General features: G+C 34.7%; 2 protein-coding genes across 2 annotated transcripts; one reads left to right on the forward strand and one right to left on the reverse strand.

Moving 5' to 3' along the window:
• Positions 1-3,752: 3,752 nt before the first annotated feature.
• Positions 3,753-5,835, reverse strand: LOC131800939 (GATA zinc finger domain-containing protein 4-like). The gene is made up of 2 exons (XM_059118813.1): positions 5,659-5,835; positions 3,753-5,101 (listed from the first exon to the last, which is right to left on the reverse strand). Coding segments are annotated over exons 1-2 (1,350 nt in total). The 5' UTR covers positions 5,660-5,835.
• A 3,959-nt stretch (positions 5,836-9,794) lies between these two features.
• LOC131800925 (uncharacterized) lies at positions 9,795-16,493 on the forward strand. Its single transcript, XM_059118791.1, has 4 exons — positions 9,795-10,923; positions 10,987-11,135; positions 15,297-15,831; positions 16,061-16,493. Exons 1-4 carry the CDS (start codon positions 10,090-10,092, stop codon positions 16,139-16,141), a joined length of 1,599 nt encoding a protein of 532 aa, XP_058974774.1. The 5' UTR covers positions 9,795-10,089; the 3' UTR covers positions 16,142-16,493.
• Positions 16,494-18,959: the final 2,466 nt, after the last annotated feature.

Below are 18,959 nucleotides of genomic sequence, written 5' to 3' on the forward strand. Positions count from 1 at the left end.
ACGTTGTCTTGCAAATGCTCTATCTTATTCTTAATTAATTGTATATTAGTCAATTGTTCTAAGTATAAACTTTTATTATTTTCTTCCTCTAAAAATTTGTTTATAGAGTTTAATTCTTGTTCTATTTTCTTTCTATCATTCTTAATTACCATCTTTAAATGACTTAAAGTTATATTGAAATAATCATTAATTACAATCTGTTGATTATTATTTTCCTTAATTTCATTAATATTAAGAAGATGTTCTTGTATGTTCCGTCTGTCTTCATCGTCCATCGTCCCAAATAACCATTTGGTCATACTTCCTATACCGTTAATTAGTCCACGTCTTTTTCTATTTTGTTTGGGTATCAACGTCATTAATTTATTTCTGGCATCTAATAGTTCTAACTCAAGTAATTCTTTGTTTTCGATTTTCATTAGAATAATGTTATCTGTTATGTCATCTAAAATTGTTTCAATTTCGTGAAGATTGATTATATGTAAAATTATGTCCGATTCATTAACAATTTTCTGATTTCCCATGCAAATGTCCATATATCCTCTTTGTTCTGTCAGAAATTTTGTAGTAATTATCCCTCTAGTCTGTGGTATCCATATTAGTATCGTCAGTATTGTCCAAATCTGCAAATTTCAAAGGTCTTTTAATATTGCACGGATGTATTCGCTCCAGTTTTGTCTTTTTATATTTCGGTTGTTCCTTATGTCGGACGGCCTTATAATTTTTTATAAACCCTTCTTTTCTATTTTCCTTATAATCTTCTCTAGAGTTATTTATTTTATCTATTATTTTTCTTTTACTGTCCTCTAAATACTTTCTAACTTTATTTTCATCCATTTTTCCTTGTTGAACCTCTTTAGGAGTACATTTAATAGTTGAGTGATATCGTTCGTTGTAATTTCTAATTGATCTCTGAATTAATTGTTTCACCGGTATTTCCTTATTTGCTTTATACATTATCCTAAACTTTTCCGCAATTGTGTTGTGAAATCGTTCTATGTCGGCGTTTCCCGTGTGACTATTAGGTTTGGTCAGATGCAATTCTATATTTTCATTGTCTAAGAATTCCTTTAATCTAGTGGTTTTAAATTCATTATCGGCTATTATTTTCCTTGGCTTCCCTACCTTTGTAAAATGATCATCTAATTGCTCCATTATTGTTAAATGATTTCTATCATTCAATGGATACGCTGCACCGAATTTAGAAAATTTATCAATTATTGTCAAAAAATGAAATCTTTTAATCACATATGTGTCAATATGTATTATTTCGTTTTTCGTCGACGGTGTTTCTGTGTATGAGAATTTCAATTTAATTGGATTTCTATCATATTTTATCTCCTGACAAACTTCACATTGATTTATAACTAATTGAATTAGTTCCATTAATCTTGGGTAATAAATTTTATTTTTTATTTGGTTATAGGTTTCCTGTATGCCCGAGTGCATACTTTCTTTTACATGATATAATGATATCTGTTTCACCGCCTCCACTTCTGTTTCTATATCTTGAGCCCTGATAGTGCATTTAATAAATTCCACTTGTTTCTCATTAGAGTACATTTCTATTAGTTTTTCCTGAACAGTATTATAGCTTCTCTCCGATACTTCCGAAAATATACCTATTTTTCCTTTGGTAATATACTTTCTAAATATTTCCCCCATTTCGTGAAAATCACTTTCCGCTATGAAAATTATCCTTTTATTATGTAAATGTTTTATTTCCTGAACTTTATCATTTGTAAGTATAATCTGTGTCCTGTACTTATTCACTATTTCTTCTTTTATAAAGAAATGATCTTGTAAATTTTCATCAGCTGAATGAATTGTAATCATTGATACATCATCATCATCCTCAATATTATTTATTATTCTCAATTCTGAATTATTCTCCGAATTTTGTACCTTATCTGAAATGGTATCATCTTCATTATCTTTCTCAATTCTACTTAGAAAATCTGCCACCTTGTTTTCCTTGCCTTTTATGTATTCTATATTAAAATCGTATTCTCCTAATTTCAAAAACCATCGCTGGTGCCTGGGTGACATGTCTTTCCCTCTATATTTTGTGTGTAAAAATCTGATGGGTTGGTGATCCGTAAGTATTTTAAATTTTCGACCATAGAGGTATGGTCTCAAATAATTAACGCTCCATAATATTGCTAGAAATTCTTTGTCCGTTGCCGAATAATTTCTTTCGTGATTGTTAAGCGTTCTTGATGCAAAACAAATTGGATGTCCCTCCTGTGACAGGACAGCACCGATTGCGTAATTCGACGCATCTGTAGTTAATGTAAATTGTCTTTCATAATTTGGGTATCTTAAAATTGGATGAGAGCTAATTAAAGATTTTAATTTTTCAAAAGCTTCTATGTATGTAGGGTCCCTTAAATTTATTTTTACACCTTTCTTTAAGTATTTTGTTATTGGCTGTGCGACTTTAGCATAATCTCTCACAAATTTTCTATAATATCCCGTTAACCCCAGGAAACTTTTGATTTGTTTTTCTGTTTTAGGTAAATCTAATTCTTGAATAACCTTAATTTTATTGGGGTTTGGTTTTAGTCCTTCCTTTGTCAGAATATGCCCCAAAAATTCTGTCTCTCTTTTCATGAAATTACATTTGTCGATTTGTATTTTTAAATTTGCCCGTTCCAATACCGTGAAAATGTCCGTTATGGCTTTAACGTGTTCCTTAAGAGAAGTACTAAAAATAAGTATATCGTCCAGATAAACTACACATGTTTTATTAATGAAATCTCTTAGTGTTTCATTCATTAATCGTTGGAATGTCGCTGGGGCATTTTTTAACCCAAACGGCATTCTTATGAATTCATATAATCCGTGAGGTGTCACAAAAGCTGTTTTCTCTCTGTCCTGTTCTCTTATTAGAATTTGATGGTATCCCTTGGCTAGATCCAAGGTAGTAAAATATTGTGCTCGTCCTAGTTTATCTAAAATTGAATCTATGTTCGGTAGTGGATATTTATCATCGATCGTCACTTCATTAAGCTTCCTATAATCTACCACTAATCTATATTTACGCTCTCCAGAATTATCTATTTTCTTGGGTACTACTATTAATGGGCTTGAATATCTTGAACAACTTTTCCTAATTATGCCCTGTTCCTCCATTTCCCTGATCTGTCGTCGTACTTCTTCTTCATGTTGTGGCGGATATCTGTATAATTTGGAATTTATCTGTTCATTTGTTGTCGTTCTTATTTCATGTTTTATTGTCATTGTACTTGTCAATTGGTCCCCTTCTTTAAAAAATATTTTGTCGAATCTTCTTAAAATTCTCGTAACTTCTAAATGCTCCTCTGCATTTAAATGATTCAACTGAATTCTGTCCAAGTCAACTTCCAGTTTTTCCAATGAACATATTTCCAAATCCTTATATGGATTAATTAAAAATTTTGTAATCTTGTTATTAAATGTTATGTGTCCGTCTATTAAATTTATCATCGTGTTAAAATGGTTTAGTAAATCAACTCCTATAATAAAATTGTACTTTCTTCCTTTTAACTCTTGCATTTTCCACTTAATTTTTGTATAATTTGGTAAGTTAAATTCCATAGGTGCGTCAGTTATAACTTCAAATTTAATTATGTCCTTCCTAGTTATGGTGCTAAATTCTATAGGTTGTTTTAGTAAAACTCGTTCAAAATCTTTTACCTTACTGTCAATCAGGCTTAAGTTTGCGCCTGTATCAATCAAAGCTTTATATTTCCTTTTATTAATCGTAATGGTTATGGTAGGTAAACAATCGGAGGTTGTTTCCAAAAAAAATTATTTTGTCTTTGGTCTTGTCCGTTATCCTGATGTAAATTTGGTTCAGAGTTTCCTACTACTCGATAATTATCTACTTCTATATTGTCTATTTCCATAGGTTCCTGCTGGTCTTGCCTAGGTTGATTCAAGCGATTTTGGCTGAAATTTGGCCTAGGGTTTCCTACCTGTTGCTGAAACCTTCTGAAATTTCCCGACATATTATTATAGTTACTTTGTTGGACTCTATACTGTCCTGAATGATTAAAATTTCCATTTTGATTCCTATTATTATAGTTATTATTATAACTGTTATTTTGTTGGACTCTATACTGTCCTGAATGATTAAAGTTTCTATTCCTATTATAGTTATCGTTATTATTATTATTATAGGTTTTATTATTATCATTATTATTTCGTTCTTGTCTAATATCCGACCTAAAATTATTTTGTCCTAACCAATTCCGTTGATTATATCCCTGGTTATTACTGTTAATCTGCGGATTAAAATTATTCCTATTTTGCGACCGATTTTGTCTAAATGTTACGTCGTCTTTAGTCCTAAACTTCCTATATTCTGGCCTAATGCATGTGTCTTCAAATCTCCTTCTTGTCAATATTTTTAATATATCATTAATGTTTCTTTCTTCGTAAATTTTGTCTAACAGTGTACCTTGTGTCATTTCCTTAACTGTATTTACTAAAAGACTGTCCACGTTTGATAAGTCAATATAGTGGTCATTTCGGTAATAAACTATTAACTCATCTGCCTTATATTTTAGATTCTGCAACTCTATTATTAATTCACTTACCGAATTTACTTTTAAGTTGGCTATCATCCTATATATATTGTGTGGTTCCACGTTCGGTCTATACCTTAGTTTTAAAGTCTCTTTGATTAGTTGCCAGTTGTCCGGTGTGGGTATGTTTATTATGACGTCTTTAGCTTGTCCCTGGATTATTTTATAGAATATTGTTCTTATGGCCTCCTTCTTAATATTTTCATCTTGTATAGTTGACAGCAAGTATTCAGTGCTACTAAAAAAGCTGTTCACCGTTACTTCTCCGGTGCCGGTGAAAATGGGTAGATGATTTATCGTTTTTAAAATGTTGTCTTTTGCATTATTTGATTGTGTATCATATAACACCGGGTTACGCTGTTGTTGTTGTAGTTCTTGTGTTTGCTGTTGCAATTCTAGATATGCTTGGCGTAACCGTTCCAATTGTTGATCCTTTCTGGCTAGTTCTTCTGCCACATTTACGGATGCGATGTGAGCTTGTTCCTCCATTCTTCTTCGTTTGTCGAAGACTTTTTGCCTTTGCGAATACACTTTTAAAAGAAAAAAAAAAAAAGGATTGACTTCCTTTATCTAGTGGTGTCCACTTAACTTAAATGTTCACTGCACTATTGTTTATTTTAGTGGTGTTCAATTTTTTGAATTATTCACTGCACTATTGTTTATTTTAGTGGTGTTCAATTTTTTTGAATTATTCACTGCACTATTGTTTATTTTAGTGGTGTTTAATTTTTTGAATTATTCACTGCACTATTGTTTATTTTATAATCCTGGAGGGTCCCGTAGGATTCGCAGAATTTATTTAATTATTTATAATTTAGGTACGTTTCACTGGATCCTTTTTAATTCCTAAAGGATCCTACCGACTGCGCCAATTAGATAACCTGATTAATTATGTTTATTAAAAAAAAAATTGTTTTCTTTTTTTTTTTTTTTTCTTTTATTTATTTATTCGTCGACTTGCGACTAAGAGGATGGAACTAAGACTAACTTTTACATTTTTAATTTACTTATTCTACAGGTATTATTTGTTAATTAATTATTGCAGTGTTAGCATAAGTTTATTTTAAATGAAATTTGATTAACACACTTTTGTAAATAATTGTATACTCAGCTCCAGACAGTTTTAACTGGAAAAATAAAATAAAGTCAAACTAAAGAATGTCAAATTCACTTATGCTTACAGTGCAATAATTGTACACGTTTTATTGGCTAATTGTTTCCAAGAACTTATCAATTTTATCAGGGGTAGTATGATTATACGTAACTCGCAGACATAGATTTGTCTTTATAGGTCCACAATATCGTATATCCCCCATATATCGGCACCTTCCTATATTAGGTATTTTAAAGATTTTAAAAGAATTTTTATTGGATTTTATTTTTTTGAAAATTTTCTAATTCGTTCCAAATGGTGGAGGGTATTCAAAGTTCGGCCCGGCCGAACTTACTGCTTTTTTACTTGTTGTAAAATCGTTGGTGTTCAAATGCATTCGTTTTAATTTGGGTTCTTATAAATATTTTTAAAGCTCTCGTCAATTCCCAAAATGTTTTATTTAATTTCATTAGTTATCAAAAAATTATAAAATAAAATTTAAAAGTATCAAGAACATATTTGAAGAATATAGTTCTGCAAGGTGCACCAACAAAAAGTTAATATGTAAAAACCGTTCATATATAAATTCCCCATCCCACACATAAAATTTTGGCGTGATTCTATAACAAACAGCCAATATCTGTTCAAAACAAAGGGCCCCCTCCTATCGTTTTTTTTTCTGACATTTTCTTTTTTCGTTACAAAAACCAAAAATAGAAAAGGAAAAAATCTTTCTTGGGTTTGTCGCTGACAGAAAAAACATGTAATACAAAAACCCAAAAAACAAAGTAGTCAGGCTTAATCCCATTATAGCTGTATTTATAAAAACAACTGTTGTTTATTAGTAGAGACTTCTATTACAAAAAAAAAAAAAAACATTTTTTACCCAAGTGACGAGATCGTAAGCTCAATAGAAGAGGAACCAAAGAATTAAATAAAACTAAAATTCTTTTGGAAAGTCTTCTAAATCTTACAACCGCACTTTAATTTTTAAAATAACTTCTGGGGAGAATATCCCAGACAAAAAACAAGGGAACTGATGAGGATTGGTGGCTCTTTCCGAAACCTAGGTAACCCCTGCCTTACCCCCTGGTAAACAAGGGATCTGATGAGGATTGGTGGCTCTTTCCGAAACCTAGGTATCCCCTGCCTTACCCCCTGGTAAACATTACCATCGTTCTCCACTAATAAACAAACGTTGTTTTTATAAAAACAACAATAAAGGGATAAAACCTGGCCATTTGGCAACAACAAAATTTGCAAATATTTTTTAATATTTTCTACATTTCCGCTTGTGTTTTCTTCTACCATGCTAGTGACAAATGCAACAAGTTGTTTTGTTTATTTGATACTTTCCTCGCAATATTTTAATTTAAGGGAAATTGCGAAAAATGAAAAATTAAGGATATTTTAATTTAAGGAAAATTGCGAAAAAAGATTACAACGTTTTTTTTTATCCCAAACCGCATAGATGTATTATTCCCAAAATCTGTGAATATGAATTTAAATTGCAATAGAATTTGAACATTTTTAAAATCAGTTCGTTTATTATTCAAAACAATGCTTACACATACAAAAACCGTATATGTGCTTTAACTTTGCAAGAATACCATAAGAAAGAATTGTATTCAGGAAATCAACTCGAAATATTATGGCTATTGCGTTGTCTGAAAATGATCGACCGTAAAATAAAATTTTTGTTAATATTTTAAATCTGTCTTCTACATGTTTTATATGCTCGTTTTAAGTATACAGGGTGAGATGAAAAAACTGCAACCGACTTCAAACTGCTGTCATTTCTAAGCCACTCGTCCGACAGCTGTTAAAATTATTCTAGTGACATCTCATTATATTGTTTACAAGCGTACAAAAGCATTTTTGGGAGAATTTTCCAGAAAAAAAGATATTCGTGATGGAATTCAAGCGTGATAGTGTGATTTCTTTATACTTGGCTGGGAAACCACAAGTGGCTATCGTTAGAGCACTTCAACATTTAAATGTGAATAAATCTTTTAACGTAGACCGATGTCAAGGAAATGGACGGAAGAAAACTGCAACATCAGCAGAAATGCTTCGAAAAGTAAAGAAGCGATTTGATCGAAACCGCATCGCAGCGGCCGAAAAATGGCTCGTGAGCTGAAAATATCGTAATATTTCATTCGGCAAATACTGAAATATGAGTTTGGGGTAAAGCCATTGAAATTCCAAAAAGTGCAAGAACTTACACCGCAACAGAAAGAAAATAGACTCAAAAGAGCTAGTGTTGCTTCGCTTGGCCGAAAGTGGTGAACTTCTCCGATGAGAAAAACAGTGTGTAAACTAACAAAATGATCGTGTTTACTTGCCAAAGAGGTCAGCTGAAAATGTGCACCTTCGGTTGGCCACCAGAACTCAAGCGCCATAACAGCCGATGGTCGCTCTCCACTCGTATTAATCGACCATGGCATTAGAATAAATGCCCAATATTATAACGAGAATATTCTGGAGGGTGAATTAAAGCCTTGGGCACGCAAACATTTTGGCCGCAGACCCTGGACATTCTAACAGCACATTCGCACCAAGCGCGCGCCAATGGTTACAAAATGAGGTTCTTCGCTTCATTTTCAGCTCACAATGGCCACCAAAATCTTGGGATACCAATCCGTTGAACTATTGTGTCTGGAGTATTTTGGAAAGCATTAAAAAATACCAAAGTGTCGATCACCTCAAGCAAGCGCTTCGCCGGGAATGGCTCAAAATACCGCAGAGCAACATTCGGGCAGCGTGTGACGGTTTCATTGGCCGTTTGGTGTCAAAGGTGACCAATTCAAATAAATCTAAACTTATTCTAAAATGTTATGCTATTTCCGACATTTTTTGCTTTCATTCAATAAAATTAAAAAAAAAAATAATAAAAATTTTGGAGTTTGACTTTTTTGCAGTTTTTTTTTTTATCTCATATATACACAAAGATTTTGGTTTGGGATCTGATTAAGTGCGCTGCAATCGTGTTTGGGTAACCAAAACGTCCTCTAGGATCATCGTTCGGTACACGTAATCAAATGATGAAATAAGTTAAAGTTTGCATCTTAAAAATAGTTTATAGTGTGTGTGTGTAATCTGTGTTGAAACAAAAGACTTAAGAAACATAGACTCCAATAGGCTAAACCAAGCAATTTCAATATATGATTTATATCTATTTTTAAGTTATTATCTGCATGAATAATCTTTAGAGGTTCATGTAGCTTTGTTTATTGTCGAAAAATTAGTGTTGCGCTGACTCATTTAACAGAAATTAATAACGTTTTTGGGAAGTAATTTCTTCTTGCAAATACAATAGTTAAAACAAGACTTCAGGAACATACACACATACATAAGAATATAGTACACGTTACATGTAGTTTTAAGAAATGAAACTAGCAAATTAAATCTTCTTGGGAGCATGTGTATTTTTTCAAAAATTATATTCAAATTAATTTTCATCTGGGGCACAGCAATAGTTTTTACTGTGGGTCTAAGGGTCTTTGTTCGAATATGCTTTAAAAATTGTCACAGTCAGACGGGTATATCATAGGATGATTCTAATTAAATGTATTTTTTTTTTTTTGAAAACTCCTACTCTTACGCAGGTGTTCTTAAAAATAATTTTCCTCGAGTGTAATCCGCGTGTAATATACTGGTTACACCGAATTGGGTATTGTTTGTAAGTATGTACTAAGCACGAAAACAAAACACCAATTTAGGTCTTATTATTATGTGTGCGAGTGTGTGTGTGTGTGTGCACAATCATCATTAAGAAATGATTTCTTTATGGCGTTTACGCTCTTCACAACATACGAATTTTGAAAAAGAAAGTAGGTAGGTTATTTGTCTGCTGCATCAATACTATAAAACGCACACACACACACATAACCCGCTCGAAAAATAAAAACTTTATTGACGTGTACCTATCTATGGTCGCTAGTCAATTGGCAGATAGGTTGGTCACACTTTAGAAATGTTTGCTTGCAACTCCATCCAACATGTTTGATCTGTTCAAGAGACAAAGTGAGACCAAATAACTTGTACATACATACAGAGTAGACTTCGTCTTGACACAAATTTTGTATTCAGGCAAAGAAATGCAAGAACTTATTCCGATGCTTCAACGCCAAATGTGTTGTGACCGCTGCTGAGTACTGATCAGAAGGAAACAAGTCTTCATTGTAGACGGGAGCTTTGTCGGGCGTACAAGTCGTTATTTTAACTCCCGGTGTTAAGAAGTCAGTTGAAGCAAAGTAGTAACGTTCAACACATTTCTAACTGCTGCTCGTCGACAAGTAGTGAACCAGAGCACCAATTTAAGGAAAAGACGCAGTTCACCGCACGAGACTGCAAAATCAAAAAGCGTAACGTTGTAATCGGTACTAAGTGATTGTGAAAGTTCGTTGCGTTGCGTGTTGGAAAATGTTAGTGAAGAAGGCCATTTTGTTGTTGGCATTGTTATGCTTCAATTTATCCTTTGGCCATACCACACAACGGCCCGGTGGCCGTTCTTCAGCAACAGATGACGATTCGAATCCGCTGTTCGACATGGCCTCGATGTTTATTCAGGAAGCTATGAACAATCAAAATAACGGAGGGCGGGGAGGTGGCGGTGGGGGCGGCGCTGCATTGGCCGGCGTGGCCTCGTTGATTGGTTCGTTCATGCAAGCCAATACTGGAGGTCAAGGCAAAAGTGCCGGATCCGGTGCTATGCAAATTTTGTCTGGTCTCGGCAGTCTTTTGGCCAATTCGGGAAATAACAATGGACGCAATGGTGGTGGATTTGATCCATCGATAATCGGCAATGTCATTGAAATGTTTACACAGGGTGATGATGCCGACGAGGATGATGGTGGCGAACATAATCATAATCATCATCAACAGAAACGTGAAAGCGGTGAGCCAGGCATTGATTTAGGTTCAATTCTTCAAATTGCATCAGCGTTCATGGGTCAGAACAATGAACAGCCATCACAGCGTAGCGGCCAGCATCATCAACAAAAGCGGGCAGCTGATGGAAAATCACGCAATGGCCAACAAGAGGAAAACGGTTTTATGAGTCTGCTGCCATTGTTAATGCAAGCTGTTAGCTCTTTTGCTGGGCCCGAAGGTCAACATACACAGGAAAAACATAAAGATCATGCCTGGGTCCTGCCACCCTTCCTGGAACACTTACACGTCTTGTGGGATCATTTTTCAAACTCTGAATTAGCTGATGCACTGTATGAGAAATCGGGCATTAACAAAATCCTAAAGGTGAGTCGGAGCAGAGAGGGGAAAGTTAGTGCCAACAATACAATTTGTATACATTTCCAATAGGGATTCAAAGGACGTGATGGCAAGGTGGATTATGACAAACTGTTCGAATCGCTCAATAATCAATCATTCCGCAGACGTTGGATTAAATCGGCAACATTGTACCTGGCCGATTGGGCTAGTTATTTGGCTAATCCTGAAGTCTACCTAAAGTAAGTACCTACATCTAAATAGAGGTATCTAAAAAAGGTTATTATTTTAGATTAACGTACGTAAACAGACCATAAAATCGATCCACTTTTGTCAAAATGTTCTGTTAACTTTTCCCTATGATTAATTCACAATTGGTTTGATTTAAATTCTTATCTCTATTCACAATTGGTCCATTTTGACAGCAAGCTCTTTACTCAACAGTCTTATTTTCCAATCTTGTATAAACCTTGATATTAAGAAATTTTAGCCCAGAGAAGCACACAGAAATGTATTTCGTCCAACTAGCAAGATAATGACAATTTCCTTCTCAGAGGGGACAGCAACCCCAGGGGAAATTTTTAAGATAAGAACACGTTTTAACATAGACAGCTGTATAGATATCCTTCTTCTACCGATTTATATAAAATAATTTCCAAACGTTGCTGACACCATCAACGTTTTTCCATTCTTAATTGTTTTGCAAATCTGTATAAATAATAGCAGAAAGTAAAGTCGTTTAACTTCTGTCTAATCACTTAAACTGTCAGTGGAGAGTTTCCTTTACATTCGCCAACTTTAGTAGAGATGTGTTTAAACTTGGTGCAAATTAATGATTGGTGAAATCCAAAATTCTCGTCTTTGTCTTAAGGAAAACGAAGAAGAAGTTTCATGACCCACTTTTTATTCCACATTCTTTACTATATGACCAAAAACAAAATACACACATATCTTGTAGGTGAGAAATGTATCTCAAACAAAGATGAAGACTTTGGTGTAAGCAACGATCAGTACAAGTTGTTTGAGTCCAGCTGATCCATACCAGCGGTTTGATTCTAACCATTCGGTTGCGTGTATCATGCATTGGCTTAAACAAGAAGGTAGCACGTAACAGTTATACTAGTGATACAGTCAAGTCTCTACTCGTATATACATATATATGTACATAAAGAAAACTTTCTGTTTGTATATAAATGAGTGTATGTGTGTATTTGAATTTAAATGAAATCATGATGAACCTGTTAACAAACACCGATCCCCATTCTGTCAGATATTCTTAGAAATAAATCTTACATATATCTACCTACAAAAAAAGATTGTCGTTACTGAACACGAATAACTTTTGTTAGAGAATATTTTTTAAATGTGTGAGCAGTTTTGGTCGCAAGAAAGTTTGTATGTATACACATAGCTACATAGTGAAATTAGGTCAATCAAAAATTAACATGAAATCGAATTTTGTTTGGTCGTGGTTTTTTCCAAGTCAACGTTCTTTCTTTGCGCCAATGCTTGACAACGTTAGCTGTTGTTAGATACAGAAGTTAATTTGTGTATTGTTTTCTCTTTCGTTTCTCCCACAAGGCCTTATCATAAAGATATATTTTCACTTTTAAATTTCACTTTTAGAAAAAATGAAAAATGTGTTTAGCTTTAGTAACGAAACTTTAAACTATACAAAAAATATAAATTATGGAACAGAATTAAGACAGTGGAGTTCCCTTTAAAAAACTTTCACATAAATAATGAATATTTCCCAAATAAATATAGTTATGTTCGAGATTAAGACCCGTTTCCATAGCCAACCTTCAATCATTTGGACAAAAATAGAATAATTAACAAATATTTTTCATCAAATATTGGGTTGTAAACATGGTACAATAGGAAGGTATAACCGCTTCGTAAAACTACAGAAATGCAGCCCTGAGGCTATGCCCGCTTCCTGCCAACTTTGGATGCAACAAGTTGTTTGCATTTATTCAATATTTTTCTTCATTTTTAAAATCATTTAAAAAGCGGAAATAGGAATGAAATGCCTAGATTTCCTTTCAAAAATATGATATAAACAGTTATATTTTTCAATTCCATAACAAAACTGGCGAATTGCTTTAATGCGCGTTTCACAATGTACGCGTCATCCAATCAATGATTTTGAAAATATTCTGTTTTTATTTTTCAAAAAAGTAAATGGATACACAAAATTGTTAAAAGTCGGCACATTAAAAAATTGTAATCAGCTGGTAGCTCTACCTCACCTTTTTATTGTACAATGAGTTGTAGCATAGGGTAATGCTAATGATAATGTAAAACTTTTTACTACGATAGGTGATTTTCCCTTTATGATATATTGAAGAAAATTGCTAAAATAGTAAATTGTTACAGGTTCTGGAGAGCAATTAGCATGGTAGAAGAATACTGATAGAAGCATCAATACTTTGGGACATTGATATGGCAAAATTTGAAAATGTTTTTTTTTTTTTCAAAAATAATAGATGTTTATATGTTTTCTTATATGACGCCACTCGGAGGTTGTTATGAAATGCATTCACAATTTTTACAAATTTCAATATTTTTTCATTCAAAACTTTCAATTCCAAAATTGGTTTGACAGTTCATTGCCCCAGCAACTGTGTCGATGCATCATAAAGGTTATTTAGCACCTTAAACAACTAAATTTGCTCTCAAAAGAGACAATTGTGATTTGAAAATAAAAAAGTCAAATAACACATAAAGGAGGAGGACTGCAACAAAATGTCGGAAATAGCATCAAATTTTAGAATAAGTTTACATTTGTTCGAATTTGTCACCTTTGGCACGAATTACGGCCATCAAACGACCGTCACACGCAGCCCGAATGTAGCTCTGCGGTATTTTGGCTCATTCCCGGCGAAGCGCTTGCTTGAGGTGATAGACGCTTTGGTATTTTTTAGTGCCGATCATGCTTTTCAAAATACTCCAGACACAATAGTCCAACGGATTGATTTCCGGATAAATTTTGTGGTCATTGTGCGCTGGAAATGAAACGAGGAAACTCATTTTGTAAGCATTCTTGGGTGGCGCGTGCTGAGTGCGATGGTGCTGAGTTCTGTTGGAATGTCCAAGGTCTGCGGCCAAAATGTTTGCGTGCCCAAGGCTTAAATACAACCTCCAGTATATTTTCGCGATAATATTCGGCATTTATTCATATGCCATGGTCGATTATACCAGCGCAGAGCGACCATCGGCTGTTATGGCGGCCCACGCCATCACCATGGCCGGCGCTTGAGTTCTGGTGGCCAACCGTAGGTTCACATTTTCAGCTGACCTCTTTGGCAAGTAAACACGATCATTTTGTTTGTTTACAAACTGCTGGACAACGAATGTTTCCTCATCGGAGAAAACCAAATTCGGCAGTTCACCACTTTCGGCCAAGCGATGCAATTCTTCAGCTATTTTGAGTCTATTTTCTCTCTGTTGCGATGTAAGATCTTGCACTTTTTGGAATTGCAATGGCTTTACCCCGAGCTCATTTTTCAATATTTGCCGAATGGAATATTGCGATGTGTTCAGCTCATGAGCTATTTTTCGGCCACTGCGATGTGGGTTTCGATAAAAGTCGCTTCTTTACTTTTCGAATCGTTTCTGCTGATGTTGCTGTTTTCTTCCGTCCACTTCCTTGACAACGGGCTACGCTACCGGTACCAGGGTAACGAGCGATGGTACGAGACACAAAAGATTTATTCACCTTTAAATGCTGGAGTGCTCCAATAATGGCCACTCTGTATGTGTGTGTATCGTTTCGAAAACAATTTGAAATTTCAAATTTAGTTGCAACAAAAATCTATATTTTCAGAATAATGGGAAAACGATGTTACTCTTTGAGATGTCAATGTATATTCCTTTTATCCCGTATTCAATTTCGTGGAATAATCCCAATATTCCATTCATGTTTTGTAATTTTGCCCAATATAAAAATTCCTGAAAAAAAAAAAAACATTACAAACAAAACAAATTGTTGCATGTTTTAAAAATCTATTTGACAAAATAAGACTCTAGCACAGTGTTGCATTTTACCTATATAAGTGAAACCAACTGTGAGACTTTTTATTAGATTTACCTTTATCATTACCCATAAATTAAGACGGGAATTTCTCATGTAAAAGTCAACATTTGCAGTCATCGATAACATTTTTATTTTTTATGCATTTTTCGCAATTTTTGATAAAATGTTGTAAAAATTCATTTTTTTTTTTAAATTATAAAAACGAAATCATAAAAAGTCATAATTTAACATGGCATCCGTTTTGTTGGAAGTTCACTTTTACCTTTTTACTCGTCTCATCACGATTTGACATATGTATATGTCATGTGTAATTTTTTTCTGGTTTAACTAACATTTAATTTTTTTTACTTTAATGTTTTTACAGATACTTCCAAACGGCACAATTCATGTTCAACGGATTCCTTAAGTCCCAAGGATATCCCAAGAATACCTTTTTCGATCCCAGCAGGCCTAGCGAAACTATTTCCAATTTATTAGATCACGTTGCCAAACAACATTTGAATGTTAAAATTGATTCTCGACAATATGTAAAACCTGCTGTCGGTTACGCCAAGGATTTACTGCAATTAGGACAAGCGCGGGGAGTCTTGCAATTCAACGCGACTGAAATTAGTGACAAACTGACGGACACTATTAACTTGGAGGTTATTGAACCAGTGCTAAAAGTTCATCGTGCCTATCGCTACATTAACAAGCAACCGCAATGTGATCGTTATGTTTTGTGTCAGCTGAATGATCCGGAACAATACTCTGCTGAGGAATCAAGAGGTCTCATTTCTGGCGTTAGCCCGAAAATTGTTAAAGTCGGCAGTATGGGTGCTGCTTTCTTCATTAGTACCGAAACAGGAACTCCTTTCTGGACATTGTTTAGTGTCATTACATCGGCATCAAACTGTGAGGTAAGTACAGTACAGTGTACAGTACAGTGTGTGTGTGTGTAGATAAGTGTGCTTAATTGGACCAGACCATCGAGTCAGTTCACTGCCATTTTTAGTTCTACGCCATGATCAGCACCTCTTCTTTCTTGTATTTACACACGCACGCAGACATACATTTATTTGCTACAACTTGTCGTTCTTTTCATTTGAACAATAAATTCTACATTTCATTTCTTGATTTACTTTCTAGGTTAAATATCCTGTTGATTGTGGCGGTTTCCATGAGGGCGAAGCCAGAGTGACTACTGAATACATTCACAACGAACTGTAATTCCTTTATCTGACTCTAACGGTAGAGCAATGCCAATTAACAACTCAACGTCGTGGTACTATTATTATGTATGTATGTCTGTTTGTGTTTGATGTGCGTCTTTGTCTGCTCCAGTTGCAGACTCGTAAATAGAACGAGCGCGCTAATTTGTTGGGTAAAGAATTTTAGTCTTAAGATAGCATTTTGTTGTAAGTCTATGTAGTCGCCCCAGTTAAATGAAAACATGATAATTAAATTTCGAGTTTTCCGTCAATATCTCAAACAAAATGTAATAGGATACATTTAATTTCTCGATACTTTAGGTTAGAAATCTAATTTAATTTAACATGTTTTTACTGTGAACATTTTAAGCTGTTTTTTTTATGTAAATAATAATTAGTATTATCTCCTATGACAATAAAAATAAATGAAATTCAAGAAAATATGCATTTATTTGACTATCTTCCATTAAGATAAAAAGTAATAAAAAGTTGTACATTCTTGCAGTTCTGGAACAGAGCACATAAGAAGCCGAGTTGTATGAGAATACATACGATAACTAATTTCTTCCTTTATTATATCGGAAAAAAAGTGTAAAACATGTACTTTCCTACAGGTTTTAGAACAGAGCTACACTTGTTTTTTTCAGAACCTGCAAGAATTTATTAGTTTTGTATTTCGTTATCATAATGGGAAAATCGGTTATCGTAGTAAAAACTTTTACATTTTGCAACTGTTTGCATGGTATAATTATTGCAGGTATCAGCAAACCTCAGCTGATTCGACCCTATATATTAACTTTGTCATTCCGTCGTCATAGACCCCATAAAGTATATATATTCATAATCAGCATATAATTGTAAGTCGATTTAACGATATGCGTCTGTCTGTCTGTTGAAATCACGATACAGCCCACATTATTTGACGTAGAACTTGAAAAAAGTTCGGCCTGGCCAAACTTAACGTTTTTTTTCTTTTTTGGTATCATAAAGGGAAAATCGGTTATCGAAGTAAACTCTTTTACATTTTGCAACTGTTTACATGGTACAATCCATGGTATAGTTAATACAGGTAGCAGCAAACCTCAGCTGATTTGACACAAGTTTAAGACACAATAGTTTAACGGATTGGTATCCGGAGATTTTGGTGGCCATTGTGCGCTGGAAATGAAGCGAGGAACCTCATTTTATAACCATTCTTGGTTGGCGCGTGCTGAGTTCGATGGTGCTGAATCCTGTTGGAATGTCCAAGGTCTGCGGCCAAAATATTTGCGTGCCCAAGGCCTTAATACACCCTCCAGAATATTTTCACGATAATATTCGGCATTTACTCTGATGCCACGGTTTATTAATACAAACGGAGAGCGACCATCGGCTGTTATGGCGGCCCACACACCACACCACGAAGGTGCACATTTTCAGCTGACCTCTTTGGAAAGTAAACGCGATCATTTTGTTTGTTTACAAACTGCTGGACAACGAATATTTTCTCATCGAAGAAAACACTACCCAAATTCGGCAGTTCTTCACTTTCGGGCAAGCAAAGCAACTGTTTACCTCTTTTTGAATCTATTTTCTTTCTGTTGCGGTGTAAGTTCTTGCACTTTTTGGAATTTCAATGTCTTTACCCCGAGCTCATTGTTCAATATTTGCCGAATGGAATATTTCGACAGTTCAGCTCACGAGCCATTTTTCGGCCACTGCGATGCGGGTTTCGATAAAGTCGCTTCTTTACTTTTCGAACCATTTCGGCTGATGTTGCTGTTTTCTTCCGTCCATTTCCTTGACGTCGGGCTACGCTACCAGTATCACGGTAACGAGCGATTGACCAAGACGCAAAAGATTTATTCACATTTAAATGCTGGAGTGCTCTAACGATAGCCACTTGTGGTTTTCCAGCCAAATATAAAGAAATCACACTATCACGCTTGAATTCCATCACGAATAACTTTTTTTCTGGAAAATTTTCTCCAAAATGCTTTTGAACGTTTGTAACCAATATAATGAGCTGTCACTTGAATCATTTCAACAGCTGTCGGACTAGTGGCTTAGAAATGACAGCAGTCTGAAGTTGGTTGCAATATACAAAAAAACAGCCATGACCTTCATCTTTACGATGCCTAAAGTAGCCGAATGTAATTCCATCAAAACTCTCTTCTGGAGGGAAGTCAGAATTGCAACGCGGTGATCGAACACCAAGTAACCTCTTGTTATTTGTAGTTCACCTCTAGTTTTCTCAAACACATATCGGCATTTACATTGGATTTGTCTGGCTTAAAAACTACGACGAAAATCGAAGTTCCCCAAGATAATTGGCGTAGTTGGCCATTCCCCAAATACATATTATCGGCAATGATTTATTAGGGTACAATATTTGGGACGAAGGCCTGAGGTCCGTAAACAAGGTCCAATGCTGTGGAAGATGTAAAAAAAACTTCTGTGCAGCCCAAATTAATGCTAGTGTCTCCCTATCCATCTGTAGATATTTCTCTGAAATTTGTCTTGTGTTAGAATGTTCCGCAAGGGTCTACTTCTTGAAGAGAGATTTGGTATGAAGGAGTTGTAATAGAATGACCAAAAATAATTGCAGTTCATGATTTGTTTGCGGTTTTCGAGAGCCACACACTGATTCAATATGTCTATCCATGGATAACCCTTCCATCTATTTTGTGCCCCAAAAAATTGAAAACAGGGGCCGCAAATACCTATTGAGATGAAGGCCAAAATCTATAGGTCTACACAAATAGTCCTATTCTAATTTTGACATCGATTTCGTAAGCATACGTGCCGCAAAACCTATAGAATCTCCCAGGCGAATCTCGAAGGCGAAGACAGGTGAT

The sequence above is a fragment of the Musca domestica genome, unplaced genomic scaffold (assembly GCF_030504385.1).
Source record: "Musca domestica strain aabys unplaced genomic scaffold, Musca_domestica.polishedcontigs.V.1.1 131, whole genome shotgun sequence".
NCBI lineage: Eukaryota > Metazoa > Arthropoda > Insecta > Diptera > Muscidae > Musca > Musca domestica.

Excerpts from the sequence above, each read along its gene's own strand:
- LOC131800925 (XM_059118791.1), top strand. The coding sequence starts at position 10,090 with ATGTTAGTGAAGAAGGCCATTTTGTTGTTGGCATTGTTATGCTTCAAT. Across the intron at positions 11,136-15,296 it reads AATCCTGAAGTCTACCTAAA|ATACTTCCAAACGGCACAAT; the intron begins GTAAGTACCTAC and ends ATGTTTTTACAG. Across the intron at positions 15,832-16,060 it reads CATCGGCATCAAACTGTGAG|GTTAAATATCCTGTTGATTG; the intron begins GTAAGTACAGTA and ends TTTACTTTCTAG.